The following is a 15,693-nucleotide window of genomic DNA, read 5'->3' as shown; positions in this document are numbered from 1 at the left end:
CCAAACTTGGGGTGCATGAACTCAATGAGCCGGAGAAGCCATTCCAGAGTCTTAATATCCCCATCGAAGCGATCTCGAAGATCGATGTACTGGACCTGGGGAGAGCGCAGGAAATGCGTCACAAAGACGTCCCCCTGAGGCCAGTACACCTCCCCCAATGGGGGGTAACAGGGCCATATTATTACCATCATCCTACTGGTGGGAGCAACACGGCCTAATGTACATCTTATAGCCATCATCCAATTGGTAGGCGGGGGGGGGGGGGGGCAGTTTATGTACATCTTATACCCATCATCCAATTGGTAGGCGGGGGGGGGGGGGCAGTTTATGTACATCTTATTCCCATCATCCAGTTGGTAGGGGGGGCAGTTTATGTACATCTTATACCCTCCATCCAAGTGGTGGGGGGGGGGCAGTTTATGTACATCTTATACCCTCCATCCAGTTGGTAGGGGGGGGGCAATTTATGTACATCTTATACCCATCATCCAATTGGTAGGCAGGGGGGGGGCAGTTTATGTACATCTTATTCCCATCATCCAGTTGGTAGGGGGGGGGGGCAGTTTATGTACATCTTATACCTATCATCCAATTGGTGGAGGGGGGGGGCATAGTGAGGGGGGGCAGTTTATGTACATGTAAGGGGCACCCACTACCCATCAGGGAGCCCAACCACCATCCCACCGCCAGCCACCAGGGACACACTCGGGGATCCCACCATCCACCGGAAACCCTAACCACCAGGGACCCTAAACCACTATCCCTCCAGGGATCGCTACTACCCCACCAGGGATAGCACGGCCACCATCCCACCAGGGATCCCCTGCCCTCCACCCCACCTGGGACTACCAGCCACCTCCCACGGCGTTTCGGACACTGCTTCGCCATCCCTGACCAGCACCCCCTCACCCACCCCGACCCTTCCAGCACCCCGCTCACCCCAACATGCCGCCCGCGCTCCTCCTCCTCGTCCTCCTCTCCTCCATCCCTAAAACCGCCTTCCTCTACCCACCCACCCCCGCTAAGCAGCTCTATATCGCCCCCTCACTTCTCCCCTCTCCCCACTACGGCACCCACCACCTCCTGCTACTCCACTGCCCCGCTGACCCACTTGCCACCACTTTCAGACCCAAGCGCTCCTACACCTCCTGTTCCCACGCCACCTTCCTCACCCTCCTCCTCCTCATATCAGCTGGAGACATCTCCCCGAACCCTGGCCCCTCACCACCTCACCCCCCCCCCTAGAGCCCCCCCTGCTCACGCCAGCCGACGCGACCCCCTCAACCTCATACATGTACCCCTCCTCCCCATACCTATCCCCCCTCTCTCGGTTGCACTCCTGAATGCCCGTTCGGTTTGCAATAAGCTTACCGCCATCCATGACCTCTTCATCTCCCGCTCCCTCAACCTCCTAGCGGTCACCGAAACTTGGGTACAGGCCACCGACTCCACCTCCCCTGCGGCACTCACTCATGGAGGTCTCATCTGGACCCACTCACCAAGACTGAGCGATCGCAGAGGTGGTGGTGTCGGCTTGCTCCTATCACCGCTTAGCACCTTCCAGGTCCTCCCTAACCCACCCTCTCTTTCCTTCCCCTCCTTTGAGGCGCACTGCATCCGACTCTTCTCACCCACCCCCCTAAGGATCGCAGTGATCTACAGACCTCCTGGGTCCATACCCCACTTCCTGGACAACTTCGCCGCCTGGCTCCCCTTCTTCCTCTCCTCTGAGCTACCGACCATCATCCTCGGGGACTTCAACATCCCCATCAACGACAACAACCCGGCCACTTCCCAATTCCTCCACCTAACCTCCTCCTTCGCGCTCACACAGCACACTCAATCCTCCACCCACTTCGGAGGGAACACCCTGGACCTTGTCTTCTCCCACCTCTGTACCCTCAACCAGTTCTCTAACACCCCCTTCCCTCTCTCCGACCACCACCTCATCACCTTCTCCATCTCCCCTTCCCCCAACTCCCCCCCTCAAAAACGCCAAACCATCACCAGCCGCAACCTCCGCAACCTGAACCCGGCCCCCCTCCACTCAGCCGCCGACCGCCTACACGACAGCATCCTTCCACTGTCATGTCCTGACATAGCCACCACCTTGTACAATGACTCACTGTCAGCTGCCCTAGACTCTCTGGCACCCCTAACCACACGCATCATCAAACCCAGACCGCTCCAACCCTGGCAGACCGACAGCACTAAACGCCTCAAACGTCGCAGTCGCGCACTGGAGAGACTGTGGCGCAAAACCAGGTCCCCTCAGACTTTCTCCCTCTACAAATCTGCATTTCTTATCTACACCTCCTCCCTCCACGCCACCAAGCAGGCCTACTTTGTTAACCTGATTAACACCCTCTCCTCCTGCCCCCGCCGACTCTTCTCCACCTTCAACTCCCTGCTCTCCCCCCCCCCCTCCTCCACTCAGTACCTCTCTCACCGCCCACGAGATTGCCACCCATTTCCACAACAAGATTGACGCTATCCGTAAGGACATCGTCAACTTGCAATCTACCTCCCCACCCCCGTCACCCCTTCATCTCCCCCCTCCTCTGCCCTCACAACCGCACTGCCCCCCACCTCTCCCAATGCCCCGCCCACCGTAACCCCCCCCGCACTGCACTCCCTCAGCCCTGTCACTACTGAGGAAGTCGCCAAAGTCCTCTCAGAAGCCCGCCTCACTACCTGCCCCCTGGACCCTATCCCCTCTCAACTCCTCCGGTCACCCCCCGCCTCCCTCATCCGCTCCCTCACCCACATCTTCAATCTCTCCCTCTCTACTGGCGTATTCCCCTCCCCCCTAAAGCATGCGCATATCACCCCCATCCTCAAAAAGCCCTCCCTGGATCCCGCGGACCCCAACAACCTCAGACCCATCTCCCTGCTGCCACTCACCTCCAAGCTCCTTGAGCGCATAGTCTACGATCGCCTAAGCGCCCACCTTATTGACAATAACCTCCTTGACCCTCTACAGTCCGGCTTCCGTCCCCTACACTCCACTGAAACTGCCCTCCTCAAAATCACCAACGACCTACTCAACGCCAAAGCCAAGGGCGACTACTCTGTCCTCCTTCTCCTGGACCTCTCTGCGGCCTTCGACACAGTTGACCACCCCCTCCTCCTTAATAAACTACTCTCCCTTGGCATCAGAGATACTGCTCTCTCTTGGTTCTCATCCTACCTATCCCGACGCTCCTTCAGCGTCACCTACAATGGTGCAACCTCCCCTTCCCTCCCCCTCTCTGTTGGGGTCCCCCAAGGCTCTGTCCTTGGACCCCTTCTCTTCTCCATCTACACCTCCTCCCTGGGCAAACTCATACACTCTCACGGCTTCAACTATCACCTCTACGCTGACGACACCCAAATCTACCTCTCCACCCCTCTCCTCACCCCCACTATCTCCGCCCGCATCACTCACCTCCTAAATGACATCTCAGACTGGATGTCGCTACATTTCCTCAAGCTTAACCTCTCCAAAACCGAGCTTCTCGTCTTTCCCCCTGCCCACACCCCCCCCCCATCCTATCCATCATCACCAACAACTCCACTATCACTCCCGCCCCGCAAGCCAAAGTCCTTGGCGTCATTCTTGACTCGAACCTCTCCTTCCAACCGCATGTCAAATCACTCACAAACACATGCAGGCTCCATCTCCACAACATTGCCAAGATACGCTCCTTCCTCACCCCAGACACCACCAAACTACTCGTACACTCCCTCATCATCTCACGCCTTGACTACTGTAATTCTCTTCTCACCGGCCTACCCAAGTGCAGGCTCTCCCCGCTCCAGACCATCCTGAACTCAGCGGCCAGACTCATCCACCTCACCACCCGCTCCACCTCTGCCACCCCCCTCTGCCTCTCCCTCCACTGGCTCCCGATTGCCCAACGCATCAAATTTAAACTCCTAACCCTGACCTACAAAGCCGTTCACAACACTGCCCCTGACTACCTCACCAACCTGATCCCCAAGTACCGCCCTACCCGTACCCTTCGCTCCTCACAGGACCTCCTTCTATCCTGCTCCCTGGTCTCCTCCTCCCATGCACGACTGCAGGACTTCTCCAGGTCCTCCCCCATCCTCTGGAACTCACTGCCCCAATCCATCAGACTGTCGCCTTCCCTCTTCACATTCAGGCGCTCCCTCAAAACCCATCTCTTCAGGGAAGCCTACCCCACCCTCACCTAACGGCCATCCTCCCTCATTCCTCCCACCACTTCATCCCCCTCAGCCACTTCCTACTGTACCTTTACCCCCTCCCTCCTAGATTGTAAGCTCGAAAGAGTAGGGCCCTCTTACCCCTCGTACGTTGTTTGTTGTTGTTGTACTGTGCCATGTATTGTCCCCCCCCCCCTATATTGTACAGCGCTGAGCAAACCCTTTGGCGCTATATAAACTCGTAGTAATAATAATAATAATAATAATGTACATCTTATTCCCATCATCCAGTTGGTAGGGGGGGCAGTTTATGTACATCTTATATCCATCATCCAATTGCTAGGGGGGGCAGTTTATGTACATCTTATACCCTCCATCCAAGTGGTGGGGGGGGGCAGTTTATGTACATCTTATACCCTCCATCCAATTGGTAGGGGGGGCAATTTATGTACATCTTATACCCATCATCCAGTTGGTAGGGGGGGGGCAGTTTATGAACATCTTATACCCATAATCCAGTTGGTAGGGGGGGCAGTTTATGTACATGTTATACACTCCATCCAATTGGCAGGGAGGCAATTGGGGTGGGAGAACATGCTGTATACCTAGTCATCATTCAGTAGGGTGGAGGGATTTATATTTGTACAGGAGACATTATGTAGTTAGTTAACTCATCACCCGATGTGGGGGTGTTATGTACAGATCACATGTTAACTGATGGGGGGGGGGGGGGGGAAGGGATTTGTATATATGATACTCCTCATCCATTGAGAAAAAGAGGGATGGTAAATGTACTGCACAGATTACACTTAATACAAAGAGATGGTGGTGGGGAAGGAGGGGGGGGGGGGGAATGTAGATCGTACCTAATGTGTAACTTTCTAACTTCCCATGTGCCCCCCCATCTCCCCTCTTTGGATACGCATACAATATTTATCATCCAATGGGGAGGGGAATTAGGAGAAACACACATTTTACACGACTCACCTTCACCGCCACCTCAGTTCCATCATGTAAGGTCGCGCGGTGCACCTGGGCTAGACTTGCCGCTGCCATCGGCTTTTGGTCAAATTTTTGGAAGAGCTTCTCAGCGGGTTCACCGAAGTCTTCCAAAAGAATCTCATTCACCTGCAGCAGAGCCAGGAAATGATCACTCAGGGCCCATGTATTGTTCAGAACTGTTTCCCCCCCCCCCCTTCATACAGACCAATGGGAATGCAAAAGTGTCATCATTCATCTGAGGAGGACGTTCCGCTGTACCTGTGATGGAACTCAGAAGGGTCTCATATGGATCTCTAACCAATTTGGATATATCTGTAAGCACACTACCTATCCCCATCTACACGGCCTGTACTCTGCCCAATCATCAGGCAGCAGACATCTAGAACATAAATGGGGGCTCATCCGGGCTTTCCAGATGAACCCCAACACCTACCACTAGAGTCACCAGCCACCTCCAGAGACATCGATTGGTTGGCTGGGAGCCTCAGGACACCAACAGGCTCGGGATGGTCATCGAAATTGGTTACAAATGGCACAGAACCAAAGAGGGCTGCTAATCTCTGGTCTACAAGCTCCACCAACAAGACAACCATTGCCCAATCACTGGAACATCCCACCTAGAATGGAGGATCTGCCATAAATCAGCCATGGTCAGCCAGCGTTCCCCAGCAGAGGTAGAGGTTCCTTGAACTGTGACCGATTGGCCTCCCCTTGGTGCATAGTCCCGGGGCCAACGTCACATGGTGCCGGTTAACGGTTTAGCCATCTGTAAGGGGGATATTTAGACCATTAGCGGAAAGGTATTCCTTTTGCTGGCCTCTGATGTAAAAAGGGCATTTTCCTATTGTGACGGGAGTGACTTTTGGGGGTGGGGGGACCCCTGTTGTTCCTCTTATGTGTAACCCACCCTGTGCCCGTTAGGGGTACAGGGTGGTCTGTCCTGATATTGTGTATTGGTGTGGAGGTTGTCCATTGTTCACTGCCATGTGGTTGTCCATTGTTCACTGCCATGTGGTTGTCCATTGTTCACTGCCATGTGGTTGTCCATTGTTCACTGCCATGTGGTTGTCCATTGTTCACTGCCATGTGGTTGTCCATTGTTCACTGCCATGTGGTTGTCCATTGTTCACTGCCATGTGGTTGTCCATTGTTCACTGCCATGTGGTTGTCCATTGTTCACTGCCATGTGCTGCATCCCATTGTTCTATTGTGTCTTGCTGGCCAGCAAACTATTATGGGATGTATGTGTTCCTGTATTGTCTACTGCCATGTGGTGTATCCCATTGTTCTATTGTGTGTCTCGGTTTGGTGGGGGGTGTTACCAGCAGCCCTTCCCCCTGATGGGACGGCCTGCTGATGTGTTTCCTGTTCCTGGTTGTATTTCCCCGCCCTGTGTATATATCTTGTGTTTGTGTTAAAATAAAGCAGTTGACTTCCTGTTTTAAGAACAGTCTGGTGCTGTCTTATTTCCTGCATGATCAACAGTGGTGTCCGGGGATCTGTGTTCGGAAATACCCAAGTGCGGTCTGGGTCCGGTTCCATTACACCTACTGACCCCCAATAAATTGGTTTTAGCGGGGTTTGCCAAAAGACTTGGGAAGATGTTGCAGAGCCAAATGGTAAGATACAATCAAGACATTTATTTCCTACTCCTCCCAACATGGCCCCTGGACTTTCATAGAGACAGACTGCTCTGTCGATCCCAGGGACTGTTCTAGTCCAAACAGAACAGAAATCTAAAAGACAATCCCTCATCTTGGAGCCAAAACACAGTGCAGCATCCTCACCTCATTGGTCCTCCGAGGCAGTGCCTGGTCCTCCAGCACCCGCAGCGTTGCAATGTATTCTGGGGGCAGTAGGTGGTTGAAGGTGCACAGACCTTGTCCAAGTTTGATGTAGAGACCCCCGTTCAGCAGGGCCCCGTCCACCAGTCTGTCCGCCGTCCTCTGGTGACACTGAGACATGACGGCCTGGTGTAGCGGACTGTTCTGCCACAAGACACACAGACAAAAGGTGACACCATCAGAGGCCCGCCAAAGCCATATCCCCCCCCCCTCCATGTGGTATGATGCAGAGATGGATTATACTGTCATATAGAACATGCGCATCTAGTGATCCTGTCCTAGGGTGACAACCCTCAACTCATCGTACTGCATCTATGGAGGAGCACGTGGTCACCCTACAACAGGAAGTGTGATAGGACTACAGAACACAACATATTGTATCCAATAAACATTTCATACCAATATCAAGTTATCTGACCATCTGAGCTCCTGACTTTATACTCAAAAATGGATTACCTGTTGAGCGGTTCGTTCACCCAATCAGAGGGGCAGCAGCCACAATCAGGTCATTTTTCACCATTCCTTCACTGCAGGCTACTCTTGTTATAGGAACATCAACCTAAATCAGAATCTGCTTTGTATCAGTCCAGCCTACCACCCTCCTATTCTAGAATGATTGTCCCGGAGATGTGATGTGGGGGGCGGGTCACCGCGGTCACACTACAAAGCGCAGTCCTGATATAAGTGACCCCTCCCACCCCGCACTCACCTCATCCTCCTTCCTCAGAGTCACATTTCTCGTCCACCAGTAGTCTATGGATATGTGGGAGGCGATCTTCAGAGATCTGTGAGAGAAAAATCAGAAATATCAGTGAGGAGGAACAACATTCGGAACGGATCACAGCCCATTCCCGCTGATATATTATCTGTAGAGATTCGACTGCCCGGGCAAGTCATAATACGACCCTGAAGGGCCACACACCACTCTACAGCTTTAAGAGGTGTTCATTTTTCATAGATTTTTACTTATCTATTGATTATTATTATTATCATTATTATTATTATTATACAGTATTTATAAAGCGCCGATAGTTCGCTCAGCGCTGTACATTACAGAGGGGGACAGAACATGTGACAGAACAATACCAATACAATACAATACAATACAATACATGAGGGGATCGAGGGCCCTGCTCTTTCGAGCTTACAATCTAGGAGGGAGGGGATGGTGGTACAGGAGGAGATAGCTGTGGGGGATGGAGTGGTAGGAGAGTGGAGGAGGTCGGCAAGTTAGCAGGGGGTGGGGTAGGCTTCCCTGAAGAGATGGGTTTTCAGGGTGCGCCTAAAGGAGAGGAGAGTAGGTGATAATCTGATGGGTTGGGGCAGGGAGTTCCAGAGGATGGGTGACACCCTGGAGAAGTCCTGGAGGCGGGCATGGGAGGAGGAGACCAGGGAACTAGAGAGAAGGAGGTCTTGTGAGGAGCGGAGTGTGCATGTTGGGCAGTACTTGGATATTAGGTCAGTGATGTAGTTCGGGGCAGTATGGTGGACAGCTTTGTACGTCAGTGTTAGGATTTTGAATTTGATCCGTTGCGCAATCGGAAGCCAGTGGAGGGATTGGCAGAGGGGGGTGGAGGACACTGAGTGGAGGCCAGTGGAGGGATTGGCAGAGGGGGGTGGCGGAGATGGAGCGGTTGGAAAGGTGAATGGGTCTGGCAGCCGTATTATGACCACTAGATGTCACTGATGATCATAGAAAACAAGTATTTATTTTCTATGATCTTTAGCTCCATTTAATGGCTCCTTATATTGCTGGTCACTCAATCTAGTGGCCACAGTGTGGTATTTTCTTGAATTGAGAATTGAATTGATAAAATATGAGAGAGCCCATAGAGTGGGGGTGTAGCCCTGGATTACGTATGCACGTTGTATTCACAGGTAACATTCAACCCACATTTGTACAACATCTAGGTGGGAGTCAACGGAACTCCACACTGAATATCTGTACAATAAAACATCACATCGCATACATTCCCTATCCCTGGACTAGGAGGTTATCTAGTTTCCCATTCAAGCCAAGAAAAAGTCCCTCAAGTTAAAGCAAATGTATCTGAACATAGTTCTAACAGAGGTCTTAGAAATGTCTTCATCCAGAATATTCAGGAGAAACCTTTCAGAAGAATCTGCTGTTGGAAAAGTCCAATTTGACCTTAAAGGAATAAATTGTGGACCAGGTTTGGATATGGGGTATAGCAGGGTTGGGCCTGGTTGGTACTTGGATGGGAGTCCGCCCGGGAATACCAGAATGTCTACAGCACCTGGTATTCCCAGGTGATCTCCCATCCAAGTACTAACCAGGCCCCACCCTGCTTACCCTCTGAGATCAGACACATTTAGGGTGATGTGGCCGTAGGTGCCCATCTGTAGAGCCCTCAACCTTCCAAGCTGACACCTTGACCAAAAAGCATACAGCACCTGGTATTAACAGGCAGTCTACCATCCAAGTACCAACCAGGCCCGACCTTGCTTAGCCTCCAAGATCAGAGAAAATCAGGTGTATTCCGGGTGATGTGGCTGTATGTGCCCACCATCTATGGGTGTTTTGGTTGGCTTGTTTTTGGTCCCAAAGAGCCAGCTTGGTAGGCCTAAGTTCAAGTAGGTTGAGGGCTTCACTAGTAGCCGCCTATGGCAACATCACCCTGAATGCACGTTTTTGTTTTCTTTTTTTGGCGAAGGTGCCAGTTTGGCTTCCCCAAGTTTAAGAAGGCTGAGGGCTCCCACAGTGGATGCCTATGGCCAAATCACCCTGATTGCACCCTGTCTTGCCTGATGTTGGAGGCTAAACAGGGTTGGGCCTGGTTAGTACTTGGATGGGAGACCACCTGGGAATACCAGGTGCTGCTGGCTCTTTTGACGAAGGTGGGCGTCTATGGCCACATCACCTTTTATGTGCTCAATCTTGTCTGATCTTGGAGGTAAAGCAGGGTCAGGACTAGTTTGTGCTTTGATGGGAGGCAGCCTAGGAATACCAGGCACTGTAGGCTTGTTGGCTTTTTTGGCCAAGATGCAAGCTTGGCATTTCCAAGTTCTAGAAGTTTGGGGGCTCAAATGGTGGGCACATACAGCCACATCACCCAGAATACACCTGATTTTCTCTGATCTTGGAGGCAAAGTAAGGTCGGGCCTGGTTGGTACTATACCAGGTACTATATTCTTTTTGGTCAAAGTGTCAGCTTGGAAGACCAAAATTCAAAAAGGTTGAGGGTTCTAGAGATGGGTACTTACAGCCACATCACCCTAAATGTGTCTGATCTCGGAGGGTAAGCAGGGTTGGGCCTGGTTAGTACTTGGATGGGAGATCACCTGGGAATACCAGGTGCTGTAGACATTTTGGTTTTTTGCTGGTTTAGTTTTGGTCCAAGATGCCAGCTTGGAAGGCCCAAGTTCAAGAATGTTGAGGGCTCCAGTCACGCCTACAGTCACATCACCCTGAATGCGCCCGAGCTCGTCTGATCTTGGAGGCCAAGTAGGGTCGGGCCTGGTTAGTACTTGGATGGGAGTCAGTAGCTCTACACTTAATAAATATTTGTTACAGCAACATTTGTGGACAGAGAGCCAGCGTGGTGGTGGTGGGGGAATGGGTACTGAACAGGATTTACAGATCACAGCCACATGTACAGCCCGGGAACACAAGGCAAAACATTTGCTGGTTAGCGTCTCCCTTCCGGCCACAGATGGATGGTGACCAGTTTTATAGGTTTCATCTAAAAAAGCAATCAGAACAAGTGTCAGGTCCTCCTTATCTCTGGAATGTGGATTGGCAGGATCAAGGCTACATGCTACAATATAGAGGATGGAGGGACAGATTCAGTGCGGTTTATGTGGTAGGTCTGTGGGCACCAGATGGGTTGTGTGAAAGCCACAAGATCAGTAGAACATCTCAATCCGCAACTCCCAACCACTCGCTGCAAATCCAACATTCTCACCTGCTGAAGCGGAGGATGCCCTGCACGGAGATCCTCATCCTTCTCCTCTTAGGTCCATCCGATGTGTAATAAGCCAGAGCCCCAACAGTCGGGGCCCCGAGGAGAGAGCCCAGCCACAGAATTCGGATCCGCCGTCTTGGGGAGGATCTGTGGGGGGAAGATAAAGAAGGATTCTGGAAATTCCATCACTGAACACCTATGTCATCATTGTCCTCTACATTATTAGAGAGATGGCCTGATGGAGGGGCCCATTTCCCAGAATTCCCGGGTCACCTGAAGCCATGTCTGCCTCACCACATCCATCCAGAGCACAGCCGGTTAAATATACACCAGAACAGAAATAACAGGAACCCCCTTCACCTCCCTCCACCCTCCTCCTGTCTTCATCCATCAGCTGACCGTCCCTGACCTGCAGCCACTATCTCCACATCTGTCCTCCACACACCAGATACAGAGGAGAGACACTGGGAGCCGCACTGTGCTGGGGCCCCGGAGGTGGCAAAAAGATTATATACGGACCCTCCACATTGTATGCTGTACTAGACACTCAGTATACCATACCATACCGTACACTGCGCCAGACCCCTCGTCCCCCACCCTCCATACCGTACACTGCGCCAGACCCCTCGTCCCCCACCCTCCATACCGTACACTGCGCCAGACCCCCCACCCTCCATACCGTACACTGCGCCAGACCCCTCGTCCCCCATCTTCCATACCGTACACTGCGCCAGACCCCCCACCCTCCATATCGTACACTGCACCAGACCCCCCACCCTCCATACCGTACACTGCACCAGACCCCCCACCCTCCATACCGTACACTGCGCCAGACACCCCCCCGTTCCCTATACCGTACACTTCGCCAGACCCCTCATCCCCCATCTTCCATACCGTACACTGCGCCAGACCCCCCACCCTCCATACTGTACACTGCGCCAGACACCCCCCCGTTCCGTACACTGCGCTAGACCCCTCGTCCCCCATCTTCCATACCGTACACTGCGCCAGACCCCCCGCCCTCCATACCGTACACTGCACCAGACCCCCCACCCTCCATACCGTACACTGTGCCAGACCCCCCGTCCCCCGTACACTGCGCTAGACCCCCATCCTCCATACCATACACTGTGCCAGACCCCTCGTCCCCCATCTTCCATACCGTACACTGCACCAGACCCTCCATACCGTACACTGCGCCAGACCCCCCTCCCTCCATACTGTATACTGCGCCAGACCCCCGTCTCCCATTCCGTACACTGTGCCAGACCCCCCTTACCGTACACTGCGCCAGACCCCCCGCCCTCCATACCGTACACTGCGCCAGACCCCCCACCCTCCGTACCGTACACTGCGCCAGACCCCCCACCCTCCGTACCGTACACTGCGCCAGACCCCCCGCCCTCCGTACCGTACACTGCGCCAGACCCCCACTCTCCGTACTGTACACTGCGCCAGACCCCCTCGTCCCCCATACCGTACACTGCGCCAGACCCCCCACCCTTTGTACCATGAGGAGATGCTACAGTAGTAATGGGTGGAGTTATGGGATGCAGGTGTATTGGGCGGGGTCACAGGCATACGCATAGGTGGAATTCTCCGGCCCTCACCTGGTGGTCTGTGTGGTGAATCCTCTGACGGAGGTGAAGACATCGCGGTGGCAGCGGCTCAGCACGGAATTATGATACCGACAGAGCAGAACCTGCGAAAGATAGAAAAGGTCATCACATGACCACGCAGAGCTGTCCAAACCTGGCCCTAAAGGGCCACAGACAGGCCAGAATTTGGGGCCAATATTCTATACCGGCCTGGAGGCGGTCAGTGTTAAAGGTACAGTTCTTTGCATACCTGTGGCAGCCATGGCTACTCATTACATATGCAGACCCCGCCTCCTGCGGTGCCCACTACATATGTAGGCCCCGCCTCCTGCTCATTATATATACAGACCCCGCCTCATGCTATGACTGCTCATTAAATATGTTGACCCCGCCACCTGGTGTTGCCCTACACACAGTATATCTGAACCCTACATTCCAGAAAATGCCAGTTCATTGGCTGTTATGGTCATCCTCTGGCTTTCCTACTGTCTCAGGCAGGAACCAGATCAATCAGGAGACGTCATGACTGGCTGCGGAATGTTCAGGATCTACAGGAAATATAGCGGAAGAGGATCAGCATGACAGCCAGGAAAGCAGCATTTTCAGGGGGAGGGGACAGCGGATGATGAGAACTCATCTCATTGTAACAAAAATATCAAAGATCAAAAAATCCAAAAAATACACTGAAGCTCCGCCTACAACTCCACACTGCACTCTAATATCACCAACCTAGGCGGTCTCTCCCTCTCTCTTTCCTCTCTGCGGTTTCATCTCCCTTCTCACCCCACTGTCTCTTTCCCCTCTCTCTTTGTGGTTTCTCACTCTCTGCTGTCTCTCTCTCTGCTGTCTCCCCCCTCTCTCTGCTGCCTCTCCCCCTCTCTGCTGTCTCTCCCCCTCTCTGCTGTCTCTCTCTCCCCTCTCCTGTCTCTGCTGTCTCTCTCCCTCTCTGTCTCTCTCTCCCCTCTCCTGTCTCTGCTGTCTCTCTCCCTCTCTGCTGTCTCTCTCTGCTGTCTCTCCCCCCTCTCTCTCTGCTGTCTCTCTGCTGTCTCTCCCCCTCCTCTCTTTCTGCTGGCTCTCCCCCTCTCTTCTGTCCCCCACCCTCTCTCTCTGCTGTCTCTCTCCCCCTCTCTCTCTGCTGCCTCCCCCCCCTCTATCTCTCTCTGCTGCCTCTCCCCCTCTCTGCTGTCTCTCTCCCTCTCTGCTGTCTCTCTCTCCCTCTCTGCTGTCTCTGCTGTCTCTCCCCCTCTCTCTCTGCTGTCTCTCCCCCCCTCTCTGCTGTCTCTCTCCCCCCCTCTCTCTGCCGTCCCCCCCCCTCTCTCCCCCCTCTCTATCTGCTGTCTCTCCCCCCTCTCTCTCTGCTGTTTCTCCCCCTCTCTCTACTGTTTTTCTCTCTGCGGTCTCCCTGTCTCTCTCTCTCCTGTGTCTCGCTCTGCGGTCTCCCTCTTTCTCCTGTCTGTCTCTCTCCTCTTTCATCTATATATAGTCTCTGCGCTCTCCCTGTCTCTCTCTCCTGTCTGTCTCTCTCTCCTGTTTTTCTCTCCTGTCTCTCTCTCTCTCTCTGCGGTCTCCCTCCTCTCTCTCCTGTCTCTCTGCTGTCTCTCCCTGTCTCTCTCTCCCCCCTCTCTCTCTGCGGTCTCTCTCCTGTCTCTCTGCGGTCTCCCTCTGTCTCCTGTCTCTCTGCGGTCTCCCTCCTCTCTCTGCGGTCTCCCTCTGTCTCCTGTCTCTCTCTCTCTCTGTGGTCTCTCTCTCTCCTGTCTCTCTGCGGTCTCCCTCCTCTCTCTGCGGTCTCCCTCTGTCTCCTGTCTCTCTCTGCGGTCTCTCTCTCTCCTGTCTCTCTGCGGTCTCCCTCTTTCTCCTGTCTCTCTCCTCTTTCATCTATATATAGTCTCTGCGCTCTCTCTCTCTCTCCTGTGTCTCTCTCTCCTGTCTCTGTCCCCTCTCTCTCCTGTGTATCTCTCCCTCTCTCTGCGGTCTCCCTGTGTCTCTCTCTTTTTCTCCTGTCTCTCTCCTCTCTTTCATCTATATATAGTCTCTGCGCTCTCCCCTGTGGATGTCTCTCACCGGTCTCAGCATGGTGTCTTCTGCCAGTTTCTGGTCATATGGTCATTCAGCCCCTCCTATCGGGTCACCCCTCCTCAGTCATGTGACCAGGGTAGGGAGGGGTGAGTAGGGATTTCCTGCTCTCAGTGGATGGTGATGGATACAATGTATCTCCTCTGTGGTTTCTATGCTCTGTATACAGACAATGTAACAATGGGGGGTCTTCGCTCTGCGCAGTGATGGGGGTTCTGCACTGGATAATCGCAGGTCAGCGGTGGGGCACATAGAGAACAATGGCGGTGTGATCACCATGGTGTGCGATGTGCGGAGAACACAGGTCTCCATTCTCTGCACCTCACTAGACAGCACCGCAAAGTCTCAGGTGACACTTCTAATCAAGGTGAAAAGAAAAGCCAAGCAGAGTCTGTGCTGAGCCCAGCGTTGGAGCCGACGCGGACGCGGCGTTGTGCGCTCAGACCGGCGGTATACGCACGCCAATCGGAGCGGACAGGACGGATGTGTAGGAAGGAGACGCAGGAATCCCTTCATTTCTTACAAGGCCTTACTGTGCAATGTGCGCAATAGAAAGAGAACCTGTCTGTGCCACATACTGCCCCCACCCCCTTCTATCAGTGTACACACACCTCTCTACTGTTCATGCCATGGACCTCCTTCCCTACTATATGCTCCCATTGCTTTCTGAGGACCCCAATCCCTCTGCCCCTCCTTAGGACACCTATCATTCTGCCCCATAGACCTCCATCCCTCTGCCCTTCCTTGGACCCCCATCCTCCTGTCCCATAGACCTCCATCCCTCCTTGGACCCCCATCCTCCTGTCCCATAGACCTCCATCCCTCCTTGGACCCCCATCCTCCTGTCCCACAGACCTCCATCCCACCTTGGACCCCCATCCTCCTGTCCCACAGACCTCCATCCCTCCTTGGACCCCCATCCTCCTGTCCCATAGGCCTCCATCCCACCTTGGACCCCCATCCTCCTGTCCCATAGACCTCCATCCCACCTTGGACCCCCATCCTCCTGTCCCATAGACCTCCATCCCTCCTTGGACCCCCATCCTCCTGTCCCACAGAATTCCATCCCTCCTTGGACCC

At 53.5% G+C, this 15,693-nt stretch overlaps 1 protein-coding gene and 1 pseudogene across 1 annotated transcript; one reads left to right on the top strand and one right to left on the bottom strand.

Annotated features, from left to right (window-relative positions):
- Window positions 1-6: 6 nt before the first annotated feature.
- ADCK5 (aarF domain containing kinase 5) lies at window positions 7-14,932 on the bottom strand (the record flags this gene model as incomplete). The annotated part of the gene is made up of 7 exons (XM_089667236.1): window positions 14,602-14,932; window positions 12,553-12,644; window positions 10,943-11,089; window positions 7,726-7,801; window positions 6,960-7,160; window positions 5,158-5,298; window positions 7-95 (listed from the first exon to the last, which is right to left on the bottom strand). Coding segments are annotated over exons 1-7 (758 nt in total), but the record flags the coding sequence as incomplete, so codon positions are not given.
- On the top strand, window positions 9,745-9,863 carry LOC149428577 (5S ribosomal RNA; annotated as a pseudogene).
- Window positions 14,933-15,693: the final 761 nt, after the last annotated feature.

Source organism: Staurois parvus, unplaced genomic scaffold, assembly GCF_062004578.1.
Source record: "Staurois parvus isolate SC_StPar_1 unplaced genomic scaffold, SC_StPar_1.0 ptg003121l, whole genome shotgun sequence".
Lineage (NCBI taxonomy): Eukaryota > Metazoa > Chordata > Amphibia > Anura > Ranidae > Staurois > Staurois parvus.
Note: the sequence above shows the minus strand (reverse complement) of the source record. Positions and strands in the feature narration are given on the sequence as shown.